Source organism: Pseudophryne corroboree, chromosome 11 (genome assembly GCF_028390025.1).
Source record: "Pseudophryne corroboree isolate aPseCor3 chromosome 11, aPseCor3.hap2, whole genome shotgun sequence".
NCBI lineage: Eukaryota > Metazoa > Chordata > Amphibia > Anura > Myobatrachidae > Pseudophryne > Pseudophryne corroboree.
Genome location: NC_086454.1, coordinates 291104390 through 291124885, shown reverse-complemented (window position 1 = coordinate 291124885; position 20496 = coordinate 291104390). Strand labels below are relative to the sequence as shown.

Genomic DNA, 20496 nt, shown 5'->3' with positions numbered 1-20496 from the left:
CTCCGCTGATAGGACACTGAGCTCCTGAGGGAACTATTCGCAAGCCCCACCACGGCTAGCGTACATTCCCACAGCACGCCGCCACCCCTAACAGAGCCATAAGAATGAAGAGTGGTAAGTACTAAGCCGGCGTCCCGGCAAGCGGGCCGCCGGCCATTATGGCGGCATGAAGGCACTGAGACGTACGGCTTCTAACCGGGGCGGAATGTGTCTCCAGACACAGTACACAGCTGCATCTCAGTGCACTGTACACAGTACTCACACTGCCAAAAACAGCCTTAAAACGGTTTTCTCTTACGTCCTAGAGGATGCTGGGGTCCACATTAGTACCATGGGGTATAGCTGGGTCCACTAGGACCCACTGGCACTTTAAGAGTTTGAGAGTGTGGGCTGGCTCCTCCCTCTATGCCCCTCCTAGCAGACGCAGTTTAGAAAATGTGCCCGGAGGAGACGGTCACAGCTAGGGGAGCTCCTAGAGCATCTTTAGTTTTATTTTTCCTAAAAGTTAGTTTAGGCACAGGGAGGCTGTTGGCATCAGCCTCCCTGCTTTGTGGGACTAAGGGGGGGGGGGGGGGGGGGAGTAGTGTCCGCCCTGAGGGGTCTGAGCCACTATCTCCACTGACAGGACACTGAGCTCCTGAGGGTGCTGATCGTTAGCCGCTTCAGGCAACCGCTCACTCCCGCAGCATGCCGCCACCCCCTTACAGAGCCAGAAGACTTTGGTGGAGAGTGAGTCACCGCCCCCCCTGGCAAGCGGGGAGCCGTTGTGAAGAGGGGGGCAACAGGGTAGGGAGTGCAGTACTAACTGCGCTCCGTGGCTCAGCGGTACATAGTGCGGTGCTGTGAGGGGCGCCCTGAGTCAGCGCTTATACCCTACACTGGCCAGCAAGCCTGTCAGGGTCCCCGGATCACTGCCAGCAGACATCCTCAGGCCAGTATAATAAAATGAAGAGCGGGAAGCAGCGCCATATTCGGGGGGCGGAGTTTCTCCTCAGAGCGGACCCAGCAGCGTTCAGCGCCATTTTCCTGCCTGCAGTTCCTGTACAACAGACACTGACAGGGAGAGCTGTCCCTCCAAGCAACTCCAGCTATCCTGTGCGGTACCAGGGGGTTGTAGAAGGGGGGAGAGGCTGTGTAAAGTCTGTGTAGTCTATTAAGTCACACAGATAGTGCTGGTAGTTTTATTAGTTCTACCTCAGAAAGCGCTGTGTGTGGGTTGTCTCCAATCTCTGTGTCTTTCTGTGGCATACTTGGGGGGGAACTGTCTGACATTTCCCTGTGTGTGTGTGTGTGTGTTAATATCTCCCATAGCCATGTTTAGGGAGTCTGTGTCATATGCTGCAGAAGATGTTTCCTCTCAGGAGGGATCCATTCCATGTACACAGGATTGTAATGCTTTGTCTCAGATCCCTATTGTTGAGCCTGAGTGGTTAACTTCTATCAAAGGAATGATCTCTCAGATCTCTACTAGGGTAGCTAATACTGAGACTGAAACTCAGGTGTTGAAGAAGTCTATGGCAGTTTGGTCATGCTCTGTTTCTATTCCTGCAAAATCCCCTAGCATGTTCCCACACGAACGTGCTTTTGCCCAAATTATGCAAGATGACATGGATACCGATTCTAATACTGCAGACAGTGATGGGGATTTGATGAGGGGGGGCGGCATCCCTTCCTAAGGGCGTGCAGCTCATGATTGAGGCCATTAGAGATGTGTTAAACATTAATAACACGCCACCTGAGCAGGTTGAGGAGGCTTACTTCACTGACCTTAAGAAAGCCTCGCTAACATTCCCTGCGTCTAAAGAATTAAAAGCTATATTTGCAAAATCCTGAGAAAACCTGGAGAAAAATTTCCAGATCCCCAAGAGGGTTCTGATTGCTTTTCCCTTCCCTGAGGAGGATCGAAAAAGATGGGAAAACCCAGCCATAGTTGAAGCATCTGTCTCCAGATGACTTTACCTGTACCTGGATCTACCGCGTTAAAATAACCGGCTGATTGTAAGATTGACACTACGCTCAAATCCATATACACTGCTTCAGGGGTGGCGTTAAGGCCTACTATTGCCTGTGCATGGATCTCAAAAGCTATAGTAAAGTGGTCAGGCACGTTATTAGAAGGCTTAGATACATTGGATAGAAGTGACATTGAACTGTTTTTACGTAATATACAGGATTCTGCGGGGTTCATGGTGGAATCCATGAAGGACCTGGGTATGCTGACTGCACGGATATCTTCCATGTCTGTCTCAGCCCGCAGGGGACTCTGGCTACGCCAATGGTCTGCAGACGCGGAATCCAGGAGAAGTGTGGAGAACCTACCCTACACAGGTTAGGCTCTATTTGGGGAAGTGTTGGATGCGTGGATTTCCATGGCAACCGTGGGTAAGTCATCTTTCCTTCCCTCTGCTACACCTTCTACGAAGAAACCATTTTCTTCAGCTGTGCCGCAGTCCTTCCGGACCGCTAAGGTAAAAAAGTCCAAGCCTCCTACCACTTTCTTTAGAGGTGGTCGTGCAAAATCCAAAATGCCTGCACCCGCAGGCTCCCAGGACCAGAGACCTGCTTCTGGTTCCTCAAATTCCTCAGCATGACGGTGGTCCGCAAAGCCTGGAGGACGGGCTGGTGGGTGCGAGACTCGGACGTTTCAGACACGTCTTGGTGTCGTCCGGCCTGGATCCCCGGGTACAGGATATTGTGTTCTAGGGGTACAGACTGGAGTTTCAAGAACTCCCGCCTCACCGATTCTTCAAATTAGGCTTGCCAGCTTTGCTGACAGACAGGGCTATCCTACAGGAAGCCATCTTAAAATTGAAAAAGTCACAGGTCATTGTCCTAGTTCCACCTCATATGCAAAACAAGGGTTATTATTCAAACCTTTTCGTGGTACCGAAACCGGATGGTTTGGTCAGACCAATTTTGGACTTGAAATCGTTGAACCCGTACCTGAAGGTGTTCAAATTCAAAATGGAGTCTCCCAGAGCAGTGATTTTCGTTCTGGAGGAGCGAGAGTTTTGGATATCAAGGATGCGTACCTCCACATTCCGATTTGGCTGCCGCTCCAGGCTTATCTCAGATTTGCACTGTTAGACAGTCACTATCAATTTCAGGCACTGCCATTCGGCCTCTCCACAGCACCGAGGGTGTTCACCAAGGTGATGGCAGAGATGATGGATCTCCTCTGCAGACAGCGGGTGAACATAATCCCATATCTGGACAATCTGCTGATAAAGGCATCGTCCAGGGAGACGTTGCAGTCCATTGTTCTCACAACTCATCTGCTCGGGTAACACGGTTGGATCCTGAATCTTCCAAAATCATGTTTGGAGCCGCCAAGAAGTTTCTTTTCTGGGAATGATCCTCCACACTGAAGTGCAGAGGGTATTTCTGCCAGAGGAGAAAGTGTTGGTGAATCAAACGATGGTTCGGGACGTCCTGAAGCCAGCCCGGGTATCGGTTCATCAGTGCATTCGCCTTCTGGGGAAGATGGTGGCCTCTTACGAGGCTCTACAGTACGGAAGGTTTCATGCTCTGTCCTTCCAAGTGGATCTCCTGGACAAGTGTTCGGGATCTCATCTACACATGCACCAGAGAATACGTCTGTCGCCGAAAGCCAGGATTTCACTCCTGTGGTGGCTGCAACTACCTCACCTTCTGGAGGGCCGCAGGTTCGGGATTTAGGACTGGATCCTTCTAACCATGGATGCAAGTCTCCGGGGCTGTGGCGCAGTCAATCAGGGGGAAACCTTCCAAGGAAGGTGGTCAAGCCTGGAATCCAACCTTCCAATAAACATTCTGGAACTAAGAGCCATCTACAACGTTCTTCTCCAAGCGGCCCATCTTCTGCGAGATCGAGCCATTCAAGTGCAGTCGGACAATGCAACGACGGTGGCCTACATAAACCGACAGGGCGGAACGAAGAGCAGAGCTTCAATGTCAAAGGCAACAAGAATCATCCTCTGGGCAGAAAAACACGCGTTGGTGCTGTCAGCAATCTTCATTCCGGGAGTAGACAACTGGGAAGCGGACTTCCTCAGCAGACACGATCTCCATCCAGGAGAGTAGGGACTCCATCCGGAGGTGTTCACGGCGGTAACAGATCTTTGGGGTGTACCTCAAATAGACATGATGGCCTATAGTCTCAACAACAAGCTTTGGAGGTATTGTTCCAGGTCAAGGGACCCACAAGCCATAGCGGTGGACGTCCTAGTGACTCCGTGGGTGTTCCATTCGGTGTACGTGTTTCCTCCACTTCCACTCATTCCAAGAGTTCTAAAACTCATAAGGAGAACAAGAGTTCAGGCAATCCTCCATTGCTCCAGACTGGCCAAGAAGGGCTTGGTATGCGGATCTCCTGGATCTACGGCTGGAAGAGCCGAGGCCTCTTCCTCTTCGGGAGGACCTGCTGCAGCCGTTTGCTTATCAAGACTTACCGCGGCTACGTTTGACGGCATGGAGGTTGAACGCCAGATATTAGCTCGGAAGGGCATTCCTAACAAGGTTATTCCTACCCTGAAACAGGCTAGGAAAGGAGTTACGTCTAAACATTACCATCGAATTTTGAAAAAATATGTATCTTGGTGTGAGTCCAAGAAGTTTCCTACGGTGGTGTTTCAACTGGGATGGTTTCTCCTCTTCCTGCAAGCAGGTGTGGATATGGGCCTGAGGTTGGGATCCGTAAAGGTCCAGATTTCGGCCCTATCTATTTCTTCCAGAAACAATTTGCTTCCCTCCCTGAGGTTCAGACTTTCTTGAAAGGGGTTCTGCACATCCAGCCTCCCTTTGTGCCGCCTACGGCGCCCTGGGATCTTAACGTGGTGTTACAGTTCCTCCAATCCGATTTGGTTCGAACCTCTACCGGAGGTTGAGGTCAAGTTTCTCACGTGGAAGGCGGTCACTTTGTTGGCCTTAGCTTCTGCTAGACGTGTGTCGGAGTTGGGGGCTTTGTCTTGTAAGAGCCCCTACTTGATCTTCCATGAAGATAGAGCTGAGCTCCGGACACATCAGCAGTTCCTTCCGAAGGTTGTGTCGGCATTTCATATCAACCAACCTATTGTGGTGCCAGTGGCTACTGACTCCTCAATTTCATCAAAGTCCTTGGATGTTGTAAAGGCTCTGAAAATGTGAAGAGAACTGCTCGTCACAAGAAATCGGACTCTCTGTTTGTCCTGTGTAATACCAAGAAACTTTGGTGTCCTGCTTCTAAGCAGACTATCTCTTGCTGGATCAGGTTCACTATCCAGCATGCGTATTCTACGGCAGGCTTGCAGTGTCCTACGTCTGTTAAGGCCCACTCTACTCGTAAGGTGGGTTCTTCCTGGGCGGCAGCCAGGGGTGTCTCCGCTTTACAACTTTGCCGAGCGGCTACTTGGTCTGGGTCGAACACATTTGCAAAGATCTACAAGTTCGATACTTTGACCAAACTTCAGGTCCTCAGAGGCCAATCAGTTCTGCAGGAGCCTCCGCGCTCTCCCTCCCGTTCTGGGAGCTTTGGTACATCCCCATGGTACTAATGTGCACCCCAGCATCCTCTAGGACGTAAGAGAAAATAGGATTTTAGTTACCTACCGGTAAATCCTTTTCTCGTAGTCCGTAGAGGATGCTGGGCGCCCGCCCAGCTCTTCATGATCCTGCAGTGGTTACTTAGTGCAGTACTGCTTAGTTCTTGGTTAAGTACTGTTTTGTTACTTGGTTAAGTAATATTGTTCAGCCGTTGCTGATTTTTCAAGCTGGTTAGCTTGGTTTGCCTTGTATGTGTGAGCTGGTGTGACTCTCGCCGCTATCTGTGTAATATCCTTCTCTCAAAGTTGTCCGTCTCCTCGGGCACAGTTTCTAGACTGAGTCTGGTAGGAGGGGCATAGAGGGAGTAGCCAGCCCACACTCTCAAACTATTAAAGTGCCAGTGGCTCCTAGTGGACCTGTCTATACCCCATGGTACTAATGTGGACCCCAGCATCCTCTACGGACTACGGATTTACTGGTAGGTAATTAAAATCCTATTTTCTCTCCATTTTAAGCACCAGATTACCTTAGCCAGTATAAAAAAAAAGGGGGCAGATTGCGCGCTTTTGAAGGGACGGGGCCTTCACTATGAGCGGATCAAGCAGTTCACCACTGCCATTTTCCCTCTGCAGTGGACACAGACGCAGACTAACAGGGAGGCGTAGCTCCTCCGGTGAGACTCCATATTACCTCAGCGGTACCAGGGGGTCATAGCAGGGGGGGAGCGATTTATTAGTGTACTAAGTTCCCTATCGGGGTACTTAGTCTGCAACCCGGCTAAGCTTGGCATTAGCGTTAAGGGTGGGGTGGGGGCTGGCTCCAAATAACTGTCTCCTTGAAGGGCTCTTTGTGGGTTAATTGTGCTTAACCTTTTCTTGTGTGTGTGTGTGTGTGTGTGTGTGTGTGTGTGTTTGTGCGCGCGCGCTGTCACATTTACATTATGTCAGGCAAAGAGTGTGGTTCTTGTACAGCGGAGTGTTACTCTTCACCAGGGAGCTCACTGCTGGGTTCTCAGTGCAGTGCACCTTCCCAGAATAGTGAGGCTGAACCGGAGTTTGTTAATTCCATTAAGGGAATGATCTCAAATATTTCTACAAAACTATCCCGCAATGAGAAAGAGACGCAATACTTAAGACAGACTGTGGATGAGTTTTTATGAATAGAGACTCCGTCCCCAAACCAGCGTCTCAATCCCCTCCCATTTGTCCGCAAAAACGATCTCTGGCCCATATCCTGCAGTCTGACTCAGACGGGTGAGGCATGGAGGAGGGTGAGTTTGATTTGGAGGGGGGTTATGCTACTCTGTCACAGGGATAGAGGCTCTTATAGAGGCTATCGGAGATGTTCTGCAAATTCCTGATAAGGTGTCAGAGGAGTGTGAGCTATCTTATTTTAATGTAAAAAAGAAGTCCTCAGTCACTTTTCCTGCATCAAAGGAATTGGATACCCTGTTTGAAGAACCGTGGGTTAATCCTGATAAGAAATTTCAAATCCCTAAAAGGTTGCTCTCGTCTTTTCCCTTTCCTCTGGAGGATAGGAAAAAATGGGAAAATCCCCTGATAGTGGAGGCATCAGTCTCTAGACTGTCACGAAAAATTGTATTGCCTGTCCCTGGTGCAGCCTCCCTAAAAGATACAGCTGATCGTAAAATTGAGACTACACTCAAATCATTGTATACAGCTGCTGGGGTGGCCCAGAGACCCACTATTGCATGTGCATGGATAACAAAAGCCATTACTAAATGGTCAGGTAACCTAACTGAGGGGTTAGATTCCTTTGTCTAGGGGGAATTTGTTTTACTCCTGCAGCATATACAGGACTCTGCGAACTTTATGGTGGAAGCCGTAAAAGAGATTGGTTTGCTTAATGCACGCACCACCGCTGTGGCAGTGTCGGCACGCAGGGGCTTGTGGCTACGCCAGTGGACTGCTGATGCGGACTCCAGGAAAGGCGTGGAAGGCCTACCATTCACAGGAGAGAGGCCTTGTTTGGAGATGATCTAGACAAATGGATCTCCAAAGCTACTGTGGGTAAGCTTCAAATTTACAGTCCTTTCGGACAGCCAAGGGTAAATCCAGAGGTGCCTCTAGAGGCGCAAGAGGTAAACCACGTAAACCAGCAACTGCAGGTGCTCAGGAACAGAGCTCAGCATGATGGTGGACCGCGATGCCTGGAGGACTGTCAGGTGGGAGCCCGACTAAAATTCTTCAGTCACATCTGCCGGGATCCCTGGGTCATACATCTTATTTCCCAGGGCTACAGACTAGAGTTCCAAGAGACCCACCTCACAGATTCTTCAAATCAGGCTTACCAGCTTCACAAGAGGCAAGTATAACTTTACAGCAGGCCATCCAAAAACTGGTACAGACTCAGGTCATTGTTCCAGTTCCACCTCATCTGCACAACAAGGGGTACTATTCCAACTTGTTTGTAGTACCAAAACCGGACGGTTCGGTACGACCAGTTCTGAACCTCAAGTCCTTGAACCCGTTCTTAAGAGTGTTCAAGTTCAAGATGGAGTCTCTGAGAGCTGTGGTCTGGAGGAAGGGGAATTCCTAGTGTTTCTGGATATCAAGGATGCGTACCTTCACATTCCGATCTGGCCGCCTCATCAGGCTTATCTACGGGTTGCACTACAGGACTGTCGCTACCAGTTCCAGGCCCTGCCATTTGGTCTCCAATGCACTGAGGGTGTTCACCAAAGTGATGGCAGAGATGATGTTTATACTCCGGAAGCAGGGAGTGAACATAGGTCCGCACCTGGACGATCTTCTGATAAAGGCGTCGTCCAGGGAGAGGTTGCTGGACAGCATTGGCCTCTCAACCAAACTTCTTAAGAATCACGGGTGGATTGGGAACCTTCTGAAATCTCACCTAGAGCCAACACGGGGAATGATTCCTGGGAATGATACTGGACACGGAGTCGCAGAAAGTATTCCTTCCGTTGGAAAAGGCATTGGTAATCCAGTCGATGGTTCGGGATGTCCTGAAGCCAACCCGGATATCGGTGCAGCTATGCATCCACCCTCTGGGGAAAATGGTGGCCTCTTACGAGGCACTTCAATACGGAAGGTTTCACGCAAGACCCTTCCAGTTCGATCTGTTGAACAAATGGTTCGGATTGCATTTTCACATGCACCGGAGGATCTGTCTGTCGCCAAAAGCCAGGATCTCCCTTCTGTGGCGGTTACAGATTTCTCACCTCATCGAGGTTCGGAGGTTCGGAATTCAGGACTGGATCCTGTTAACCACAGACGCAAGCCTCAGAGGTTGGGGAGCTGTCACTCAGGGGGTGCAGTTTCAAGGAAGATGGTCAAATCAGGAAGTCATCCTTCCAATCAACATTCTGGAACTCGGGGCCATATACAACGCCTTTCTGCAGGCCTCTTATCTTCTTCACGATCGGGCCATTCAGGTCCAGTTGGACAAAGTGACGGCAGTGACGTACATAAATCAACAGGTCGTAATGAAAAGTGGAGCAGCAATGTCAGAGGTGTCAAGAATTCTCCCCTGGGCAGAAAAAACCGCTGTGGCGTTGTCGGGGGTCTTCATTCTGGGAGTAGACAACTTGGGATGCAGACTTCCTCAGCAGACACGACCTGCACCCGGGGGAGTGGGGCCTTCATCGGAGGTGTTCAGTTGCTTGACACGTCGGTGGGGATAATCCACACATCGACATGATGGCCTCTCGTCTCAGCAAGAAGCTCAAGCTGTATTGTTCTGGGTCGAGAGACCCACAGGCAGTGGCGGTGGACGCTCTGACGACTCCATGGATCTATCAGATGGTGTACGTGTTTCCTCCACTTCCTCTGATCCCAAGAATTCTAAAAAGGGAAAAGGTTCAAGCAATACTCATTGATCCGGACTGGCCAAGAAGGGCCTGGTACGCGGACCTCCTGGAGATGCTCCTCGAAGATCCGTGGCCTCTACCTCTTTGCGTGGATCTTCTGCAACAGGTCCTTGGAAAAAAAGCTACCATATGTATTTGCGCTTAGAAACATAACAACACAAAAATACTTAGCACACTGTTATTCTTATTATGCCATATATCCACCATCCATCGATCATCATATTGCTCCAGACATATGAAAAATAAACACAACAATAAAGAATAATATAGTGTAGTATTTCTGATAACAAATGTCCAGAGATATAGCCACTTGGTGTATAAAGCAGGAAATGAACGTGGACCCGTCTCCAATAGGTTTTTCTCCTTCGTCCTAGAGGATCCTGGGGACTCCAAAAGGACCATGGGGAATAGACTAGATCCACAGGAGACATGGGCACTTTAAATGGGTGTGAACTGGCTCCTCCCTCTATGCCTCTCCTCCAGACCTCAGTTAGATTCTGTGCCCAGAGAGACTGGACACACACTAGGGGAGCTCTACAGAGTTTCTCTAGAAAAGACTTTCTGTTAAGTTTATTATTTTCAGGGTGCACTGCTGGCAACAGGCTCCCTGCTTCGTGGGACTGAGGGGAGAGAAGCAGACCTACTTCTGTGAGTTAAAGGCTCTGCTTCTTAGGCTACTGGACACTATTAGCTCCAGAGGGTCTGATCACTTGGTATAGCCTAGCTGCTCGTTCCCGGAGCCGCGCCGCCGTTCCCCTCACAGAGCCAGAAGAGAGAAGCCGGGTGAGTAACCGAAGCAAAGAAGACTTCAGTGAAGGCGGCAGAAGACATCAGTCTCGGAGGTACTGCGCAGCGGTCGCGCTGCGCGCCGTTGCTCCCACACACCAACGGCATTACTTGGGTGCAGGGCACAGGGGGGGGCGCCCTGGGCAGCAATAAGACTTCAAATCAGCCTGGCAACCGTACATACAGTGCATAGGCACTGTATACTAACCCCCGCCAGTATAAAAAAATTGTGGGACATAAGCGCGCCGTTACGGTGGCGGGGCTTGGTCCACCCAGCTCTAATCAGCGCCATTTTATCTCCACAGTGAGCTGCATGAGACGCTGGTCCTGACCTCCTACACTTCGATGACATATAACAGGGTGCTAAACGGGGGGGGGGGGCACACCAAAATTGGTGTTGATTATTACCATTAAAAGCGCTGCCAGGTCGGGTCATTATGTATGTATTATGTATGTATGTATGTATGTATGTATAGTGTATGTATGTGTATGTATCGCATTATTGACCATGTGCCCGAATCCATCAGGGGGGGCAACAGAGCAAATTGCTCCAGTTGGAGACCCGATGTATTTTTAGACTCGACACCATTAGACCTAGAGGTCTTAATTAATCTTTGGGCCTGAGTAATTTTTTGTAAAGAATTCTCTCTGAGCTAGCTTGATGGTGTGGTTTAATAAAGGGTCCTGATCTGTGTGATAGAGGGGTGCCAATCCAAGTTAGGTTGTCGCATGGTCAGTGGTTAAGGACTATCATTGATAAAGGGTCCATGAATACTTGTGGGTGTTAACCTTTAGGATGCTGCTTACAACTGTGTGGAGTTTACATGTATTCTGTTTTACTACATGTTTATGTATATGTTATGTGTCCACATATATTTATGTATTTTAAATTTGATGATATGTTAAGTAATGCTGCTGGGTATGATGTTTGATGAGGGAGTGGCCTGTAATAAGGTTCACGTATGGAATTGCTTAAAATGAGCTAGGTTATTATATTTTTTTTATATATAACAGTATGTCCTTAATGGGTCCAATTGCACCGGTTTGAGTTTTTTGATGAAGGTTATTTTAACACTACAGTATTATGAAGTGGTGTGTTGTTTTTATCACTTTATGTTGTGTACTTTGATGCATTATTTAATGGAGGATGTGTCATGGCGATTCATTAATTATTCACCTATGGTGGTGTTTTTCCACTGTCAGCAGTTTTGCCATGTTATATGAGTTTTTAAATATTTCCCATAACTCTTTGTGTTTGCACTTTGCACTTTATCTATTTTTCCACATAAGAGATATTTAGCATAGCTCAGTTTCAGTGTACCATGCTTGGTGCCCTGCAGGTCCGTTCCTCTATATGTGTGGTTTGTTGTTTAGGGTTGCCGCGGCAACGTGGTCTGGACCCGCAACGTCACTTCCGGCGGAAGTGCCCTGCTCGTGGAGACGGGCCCGGGACACGGCGGTAGCGGCAACCAGTGGGGGACAGTCTTGAGGGGTGAGTGCACCTATAAATGTTGGTTTGTTTGCAATGGGGGTTATCCTGATGAAGGGGCTACGTGCCCCGAAACGTTGATGTAATTCTGCAGCTTGTTTACTAAAGAGTTTTTTTTGCACCTTCAAGTCTCTGAGTGCCGCCTTCTTTACATGGTTATATATATATATATATATATATATATATATATATATATATATAATATGTGCTTTCAGACTGGCATAGGCGCTGGGTGTGAGCTGGCAAACTCCCTCTGTGTCTCTCTAATAGACCTTATTGTGGGTCTGTCCCCATTAAATAAGAGATTGGATAAATCTGAGGCTCAGAACCAAACATGGAGACAATCCATGGAAGATGCTTTATCCCAAACGCTGACTCCCTCAGGGTCACAAAAACAGCCGTTCACCCAAATAGCAGACACTGATACCGACACGGATTCGGATTCCAGTGTCGACTATGGTGATGCCAGGTTGAGTCCTAAACTGGCTAAGAGCATTCAGTACATGATTGTGGCAATAAAAGAAGTGTTACATATCACGGAAGACCCTGCTGTTCCTGAGACAAGGGTCTGTATGTTTAAAGGAAAGAAATCTCCGGTAACGTTTCCTCCCTCTCATGAACTGAACACTCTTTTTGAAAAGGCTTGGGAAGTTCCTGACAAAAAGTTGCTGATTCCCAAGAGAATTATTATGGCATATCCGTTTCTCTCTAAGGATAGGAAAAAGTGGGAGTCGACCCCCAACGTGGACAAGGCTCTAGCACGGCTCTCCAAGAAGGTGGCGCTTCCGTCCCCTGACACGGCGGCCCTAATAGATCCTGCGGATCGTAAGCAGGAAACTACTTTGAAATCTATTTATGTCACTACGGGTACACTGCTCAGACCTGCAGTGGCATCAGCATGGGTGAGTAGTGCAATTGAGAAGTGGGCAGATAACTTATCATCTGACTTGGACACCCTGGATAGGGATAGCGTTCTTTTGATCCTGGGTCATATCAGGGACGCTGCAGTCTATCTAAGGGAGGCTGCGAGAGATATTGGCCTATTGGGATCAAGGGCCAATGCCATGGCAATCTCGGCTAGGAGAGCATTATGGACTCATCAATGGAATGCTGATGCTGACTCTAAGAGGGGTATGGGAGGCGCTGCCATATAAAGGTGGTGTTTTGTTTGGTGAGGGCCTCGTGGACCTGGTATCTACAGCTGCCGCGGGTAAGTCGTCTTTTCTACCTTTTGTCCCTCCACAGCAAAAGAAAACGCCTCAGTATCAGATGCAGTCCTTTCGGTCTAGTAAATTCAAAAAAGGACGAGGGTCCTCCTTCCTTGCTACTAGAGGTAAGGGAAGGGGAAAAAGATCACTGGCTGTGGCAAGCTCCCAGGAGCAGAAGTCCTCCCCGGCTTCTGCCAAGTCCACCGCATGACGCTGGGGCTCCGCTGCGGGAGTCCGCACCGGCGTCTTCAACTCTTCAGTCGGGTCTGGGCTCACTCAGGCCTGGATCCTTGGGTGCTGGAAATTGTGGCCCAAGGATACAAACTGGAGTTTCAAGACGTGCCCCCCCACCGATTTTTCAAATCGGCCTTGCCAGCTTCTCTTCCGGAAAGGGAAGTGGTGTGCGCTGCAATACAAAAGCTGTGTCAACAGCAAGTCATTGTCACGGTACCCCCGTCACATCGGGGAGAAGGGTTTTGTTCAAGCCTGTTCGTGGTCCCGAAGCCGGATGGCTTGGTCAGACCGATTCTGAATTTAAAATCCCTCAATCTATATTTGAAAAGATTCAAATTCAAGATGGAATCTCTCCGAGCAGTGATTTCCAGTCTGGAAGGGGGGGATTTTATGGTGTCAGTCGACATAAAGGATGCTTACCTACATGTCCCCATATATCCTCCACATCAGGCTTTCCTGAGGTTTGCAGTTCAGGATTGTCATTACCAATTTCAGACGTTGCCGTTTGGTCTTTCCACGGCCCCGAGGATTTTCACCAAAGTAATGGCGGAAATGATGGTGCTCCTGCGCAAGCAGGGTGTCACAATTATCCCGTACTTGGACGATCTCCTGATAAAGGCGAGATCAAAGGAGCAGTTACTAAAAAACGTTGCGCTCTCCCTGACAGTTCTGCAGCAACATGGTTGGCTCCTAAATTTGCCAAAGTCACAGTTGATTCCGACAACACGGCTATCGTTCTTGGGCATGATTCTGGACACGGAACTGCAGAGAATTTTTGTCCAGGTGGAAAAAGCTCTGGAAATACAGAACATGGTCAAGGGGATTCTGAAACCAGCAAGGGTGTCGATTCATCAATGCACTCGGGTGCTGGGAAAGATGGTGGCGGCCTACGAGGCCATCCCGTTTGGCAGGTTCCATGCCAGGGTTTTTCAGTGGGACCTGTTGGACAAGTGGTCCGGGTCTCACCTACACATGCACCGGAAGATAAGCCTGTCTCCCAGGGCCAGGATTTCTCTCCTGTGGTGGCTCCAAAGTTCTCACCTTCTAGAGGGACGCAGGTTCGAGATCCAAGATTGGATCCTAGTAACCACGGCTGCAAGTCTCCGAAGTTGGGGAGCAGTCACACAGGGACAAAATTTCCAGGGAAAATGGGCAAGCCATGAGGCTTGTCTGCACATAAACATTCTGGAATTAAGGGTCATCTACAACGGCCTTCTACAAGCAGAACATCTTCACGGCCTGCCCGTCCTGATTCAGTCGGACAACATAACAGTGGTGGCGCACATAAACCGCCAGGGCGGAACAAAGAGCAGAGCGGCGATGGTGGAGGCCACAAAAGTACTTCGCTGGGCAGAAAAACAGGCAAGCGCTCTGTCTGCAGTCTTCATTCCAGGCGTGGACAACTGGGAAGCAACTTCCTCAGCAGACACGATCTCCATCCAGGAGAGTGGGGTCTTCATCAAGAGGTCTTTGCAGAAGTGACAAGTCGTTGGGGAATTCCTCAAATAGACATGTCGTCTCGCCTCAACAAGAAACTTCAGACATATTGTTCCAGGTCGAGGGACCCTCAAGCAGTAGCAGTGGACGCCCTGGTGACACCGTGGGTGTATCAGTCGGTCTATGTGTTCCCCCCTCTTCCACTCATCCCAAAGGTGATACGGATCATAAGAAGAACAAGGGTTTAGGTGATACTCGTTGTTCCAGATTGGCCACGAAGGGCCTGGTATCCGGATCTTCAGGAATTACTCATAGAAAATCCCTGGCCTCTTCCTCTAAGAGAGGATCTGTTACAGCAGAGGCCGTGGGTGTTCCAAGACTTACAGCGGTTGCGTTTGACGGCGTGGCGGTTGAACGCACAATCCTAGCGCATAAGGGTATTCCCGGTGAGGTCATCCCTACTCTACTGAAAGCTAGGAAGGAGGTAACGGCAAAGCATTACCACCGTATTTGGAGAAAATATGTGCCTTGGTGTGAATCCAAGAAGGCTCCTACGGAAGAATTTCAGCTGGGTAGATTTCTCCATTTTTTACAAGCAGGTGTGGATGCGGGCCTGAAGTGAGGCTCCATTAAAGTGCAGATTTCGGCCTTATCCATTTTCTTTCAAAAGGAATTGGCCTCGCTTCCAGAAATACAGACTTTTGTGAAAGGCGTGCTGCACATCCAACCTCCATATATGCCCCCAGTGGCACCATGGGACCTTAACGTGGTGTTACAGTTCCTTATGTCACATTGGTTTGAACCTTTACAAACGGTTTAGTTGAAATTTCTCACTTGGAAAGTGGTCATGCAATTGGCCTTGGCGTCCGCAAGGCGGGTGTCGGAGTTGGCGGCTTTGTCTCACAAAAGCCCCTATTTAATTTTCCACGAGGATAGAGCGGAGTTGAGAACTCGTCAACAATTTTTACCAAAGGTGGTTTCTTCGTTTCACCTGAACCAACCTATTGTGGTACCTGTGGCTACTGAAGCCTTGGCTGATTCAAAGTCTCTCGATGTGGGCAGAGCTTTGAAAAATTATGTTGCCAGAACGGCTCGTATTAGGAAAATGGAGGCTCTGTTTGTCCTGTACGCTTCCAACAAGATTGGGGCTCCTGCTTCTAAGCAGACTATTGCACGCTGGATCTGTAGTGTGATTTGGCATGCTCATTCTATGGCTGGATTGCCGTTACCGAAATCAGTGAAGGCCCATTCTACCAGGAAGGTGGGATCATCTTGGGCGGCTGCCCGGGGAGTCTCGGCGCTGCAACTTTGCCGAACAGCTACTTGGTCGGGTTCAAACACTTTTTTGCTAAATTCTACAAGTTTGATACCCTGGCTGATGAGTACCTCATGTTTGCTCATTCGGTGCTGCAGAGTCATCCGCACTCTCCCGCCCGGTCTGAAGCTTTGGTATAAACCCCATGGTCCTTTTGGAGTCCCCAACATCCTCTAGGACGAAGGAGAAAATAGGATTTCTCTTAGTCCGTAGAGGATGCTGGGCGCCCGTCCCAGTGCGTACTGTATCTGCAGTACTTGTTCATAGTTATTGCTTTTGTTACACAAAGGTTGTGTTTTGGTTTCAATCAGCCTGTTGCTGATTTTTTGGTTCATGCTGTTAACTGGCTTAGTTAAATGCTATGTTGTACGGTGTGTTGTGGTGTGAGCTGGTATGTGTCTCACCCTTGGATAACAAAAATCCTTTTCCTCTAAATGTCCTTCTCCCTGGGCACAGTTCCTATAACTGAGGTCTGGAGGAGGGGCATAGAGGGAGGAGCCAGTTCACACCCATTTAAAGTCTTAAAGTGCCCATGTCTCCTGCGGATCCCGTCTATACCCCATGGTCCTTTTGGAGTCCCCAGCATCCTCTACGGACTAAGAGAAAAGGATTTATCGGTAGGTATTAAAATCCAATTTTCTTCCACCAATTGTTGCTCCCCTTCAAGCAACAGGAAAGACACCACGTGTACCACCAATACATGCTTACATGAAGCTTACTTGTAAGCTAACTTGGTGAAAGCGCATAAAGGTATCTTTTCCCTTTTAATCTCCTCTGATGTCTTTATTGGATTACACTGTATAAGTATGCATCCGAATGCCTAATAATTAAAAATATTGACATTTATTTTAACAATAAAACAGAAAAAATAAAAAAAATGCAGGAACGTTGTCATCTTTTTCTAATCAGCTTCAAACGGTCAGATTGTATACATAGTCACCAATTCTTGGAGAGTGGAATCCCGGGATAATCTCACCCTCCTGGTGATGTTAGACCAGAAATGTGCTGACAAGGCTGATGTGCTATGTCCTGTTTATCACCACCGTCGACGCGTTTCGACGCTCCTGGCGTCTTTGTCAAGGAAACGTCTACGTTTACTGCATGGAAGTTGAACGGCTGATTCTAGCCAGTAGAGGGATCCCTAACAAAGTTATCCCGACTGATCCAAGCCTGGAAGGGGGTAACGTCAAAACGTTACCACCGTATTTGGAAGAAATACGTCTCTTGGTGTGAGAGCAGAACTTATTCTTCGGCGGAATTTCACCAGGGACGTTTCCTGCTTTTTCTGCAGGCAGGTGTGGATGTGGGCCTACGTCTGTACTCCGTAAAAGTCCATATTTTGGCTTTGTCCATTTTCTTTCAAAAACAATGGTCTTCTCTCCCTGAGGTCCAGACGTTTTTGTAAGGTGTTCTGCGCATCCAACCTCCTTTGTGCCTCCCACGGCACCTTGGGATCTCAATTTGGTGCTGCAGTTCCTCCAGTCGGACTGGTTTGAACCTTTACAGGAGGTGGACGTAAAATATCTTTTATGGAAGACTGTCACACTGTTGGCCTTGGCTTCAGCAAGATGTGTGTCAGAGCTGGGGGCTTTGTCTCGCAGAAGTCCCTATTTAATTTTCCATGAGGACAGAGCTGAACTCAGAACTCGTCAGCAATTTCTTCCGAAAGTGGTGTTTGCGTTTCATATCAACCAACCTATTGTGGTGTCGGTTATCACCGACACTTCTGCTGCTTCAGAGTCTTTGGATGTTGTGAGGGCTTTGAAGGTATATATAAAGAGGACAGCTCATCGCAGAAAATCTGACTCGCTGTTCATTCTCTATGATACCAATAAAATTGTGTGTCCTGCTCCAAAGCAGACAATTGCACGCTGGATCAGGCTCACTATCCAGCATGCTTATTCCACGGCAGGTTTGCCGGTTCCAAAATCTGTACAGGCCCACTCTACTAGGTCGGTGGATCCTTTCTGGGCAGCTGCCCGGGGTGTCTCGGCTTTACAGCTTTGCCGAGTGGCGACTTGGTCTGGTTTGAACACGTTTGCGAAGTTCTACAAGTTCGATACTTTGGCCCCTGAGGACCTTCAGTTTGGTCAGTCAGTTCTGCAGGAACCTCCGCACTCTCACACCCAGTTTGGGAGCTTTGGTACATCCCCATGGTACTAAATGGAACCCCAGTATCCTCTAGGACGCGAGAGAAAATAGGATTTTAATTATCTACCAATAAATCCTGTTCTTGTAGTTCGTAGAGGTTACTGGACGCCCGCCCGGTGCTTCGTTCTTCCTGCACTGTTACTTGGATAAGTATTGGTTCAGCTGTTGCTGTTCCTGTTTAAAGTTGGATTAGCATAGCTTTCCTCTGTTTGTGTGTGATGGTTCGGAATCTCACCACTATATCTTTCTCTCCTCACAAAGTATGTCTGTCTCCTCGGCCACAGTTTCCTAGACTGAGTCTGGTAGGAGAGGTATAGAGGGAGGAGCCAGCCCACACTATCAAATTCTTAAAGTGCCCATGGCTCCTAGTGTACCCGTCTATACCCCATGGCACTAAATGGAACCCCAGTATCCTCTACGGACTACGAGAAAAGGCTTTACCGGTAGGTAATTAAAATCCAATTTTAGATAACATTGAGTGGAAATAAATCTAATCAGAACTTGGGTCTCAAAGATGGCGTTTTAATTCTTTAAACATTAATTTGTTTTTTCAAAAAACAAAAACTTCATTAAGTTACCACACAGTAATGCACTCTGAGTACTTCTGTGGAGAACTAGAGCATTTAAATGAAACTTAAGTAGTTTATACTTCTGCTTGTGGTGTGTGTGTTTGTTTTTTTTTTTTTACGTTTTTTAAATTAATTTTAGCTGACCGCTTTTCGCTCAAGAGAAATCCGTCTAAGGTTTCTGTGGCAGCGCCCATCACTATATCCAAATGGCTTTTTATTAACCTAGTATTGTTTTTAGGTTGCCCAGAAGGGTCATGCTGACTTAAATGCGGAGTCCAAGGGGCCCCAGACCCCAAAATTACAACCCAAGCAGAGAATGGAAAATGAGCAAGTTCAGAATGAGTCCCCGAGTACATCAAAACTCAAAACCCCAAAGTCCCATCACAAAGATTCAACTAATACACCAAAGGGAGTTGTGTGAGTACATCTCATGTGATTGGTTGTACCAGCATTTACTTTATACTATGTTTACGTTATAATCGATTTGGAATCATATAGGACTGTAATATAAGACTGTTGTGAATACCGCTATAAAACAAAATTGGAGCAACTAGAAGATATTTGTGAAAGCTGGCACCAAGTTTGCAGTAATGGAAGAAGCTATCACGCTAGTATCCAGTCATTGGTGGGATGTAATGTCGCCTGAGTTCGGCGGCCGTGTGGGATGCAGGATGAACTTGGAAGTTTTTTTAAAGGAGCAATCACTTACAAGGCAAAACCATGCCTTGTAAGTGATTGCCCCTTTAAAAAAAGCCTGAGTTCGGACAGCATCCTGCAAGGCCGCTGAACTCGGGTGGCATTACATCCCGCCTATGTGTGTGTTTTCATTTTCTAATCCGCACTAGAAAAAAAACAACTATTATCTTTTTACCATTGTATCACTTTTAATATCTCACCTTATCTTCTGCATGGAATCACCATCCACACTATACAGGCTTCTTATCTCTATGTATGAAATGCTCCCATTCCTTAGACCAGTCCTCAGGACACTAAAAGTGCATGTTTTCCAGGTTTCCTCACAGAATCAAAAGTTAAATAAATAGCGTGACCAGTGGATTTTTCCGTTAAATGTGTAATCTGTAATGAATACACCAGTGCACCAGCAAGGAGATATGGAAAACGTGTCCTGAGGACTAGATTTGAGAAGCACTGCCGTAGACTTTAATGGATATGATAAGTTGTTACAGATCTATGCCTGCTATAAATGCATTTGGATTGCAGACTCATGCCATTACACATGGACACATATGTGACTTCTCAGTACAGTAGATATATACAGTACTATCCCATCTATAATCCATGAACAGTGATAACTGAATTAATGCTATTTAGCACTAGGGTCTCTGTGAACAGATCTCTTGCTGTAGATGTAACCTGCGGTGCCTAGCCTTTTTATACGGGTACTGACCTCTTGTAACATTTGTAATAGGTACATGGGGTCATGGTCTCCAAGTTATTTCCAGTTATCACAAAGTTTTCAGAGGCAGTTACTTATCCTTTTGGGCGATCCCTACTGCTTATACTCTACAACTATAAGCAGAAGAATAATGGTCTGCCGTGAAGTAGTGATTAGAAATGAGGTGAGACAAAGCTGGGGTTTTAACAAACACTTCATCATTCATTTTCACTGTATAATGAATCAGGCTCCAGAGGTGCAGAAACCAGGTTAGGCAGGGCCACCAAACTCATTCAATGGTCCTAAATACAGCAGGCCTACGTCAGGATGATATAGGTGGTTATGCAGATGCTGATGTCTGTATCTGTACGGAGAAGAAAGTCATTAGTGGGTTTACTTGTACACCTGTTGCCTTGATTTATAGGAGGGAATTCAATTAGCCATCAGTCCTGTCATGCCACTTTTTTTTCGCATCCCCATAGGGCTGCATAAAAGAATAAAAAATGCGAGATCAGACTGCGAGGGAGGTAATGTCCGGTGCTGTTGCCAATTTTTCCACTCA

General features: G+C 47.8%; 1 protein-coding gene across 3 annotated transcripts in view; it reads left to right on the top strand.

Moving 5' to 3' along the window:
* TERF2 (telomeric repeat binding factor 2) overlaps positions 1-20496 on the top strand; it is an 88889-nt gene that overhangs the window by 57421 nt on the left and 10972 nt on the right. For all 3 annotated transcript variants that reach the window (XM_063945449.1, XM_063945447.1, XM_063945448.1), the window contains exon 6: positions 18777-18955. In XM_063945449.1, the coding sequence (XP_063801519.1) occupies positions 18777-18955 (179 nt within the window). The remainder of the gene's footprint in view (positions 1-18776; positions 18956-20496) is intronic.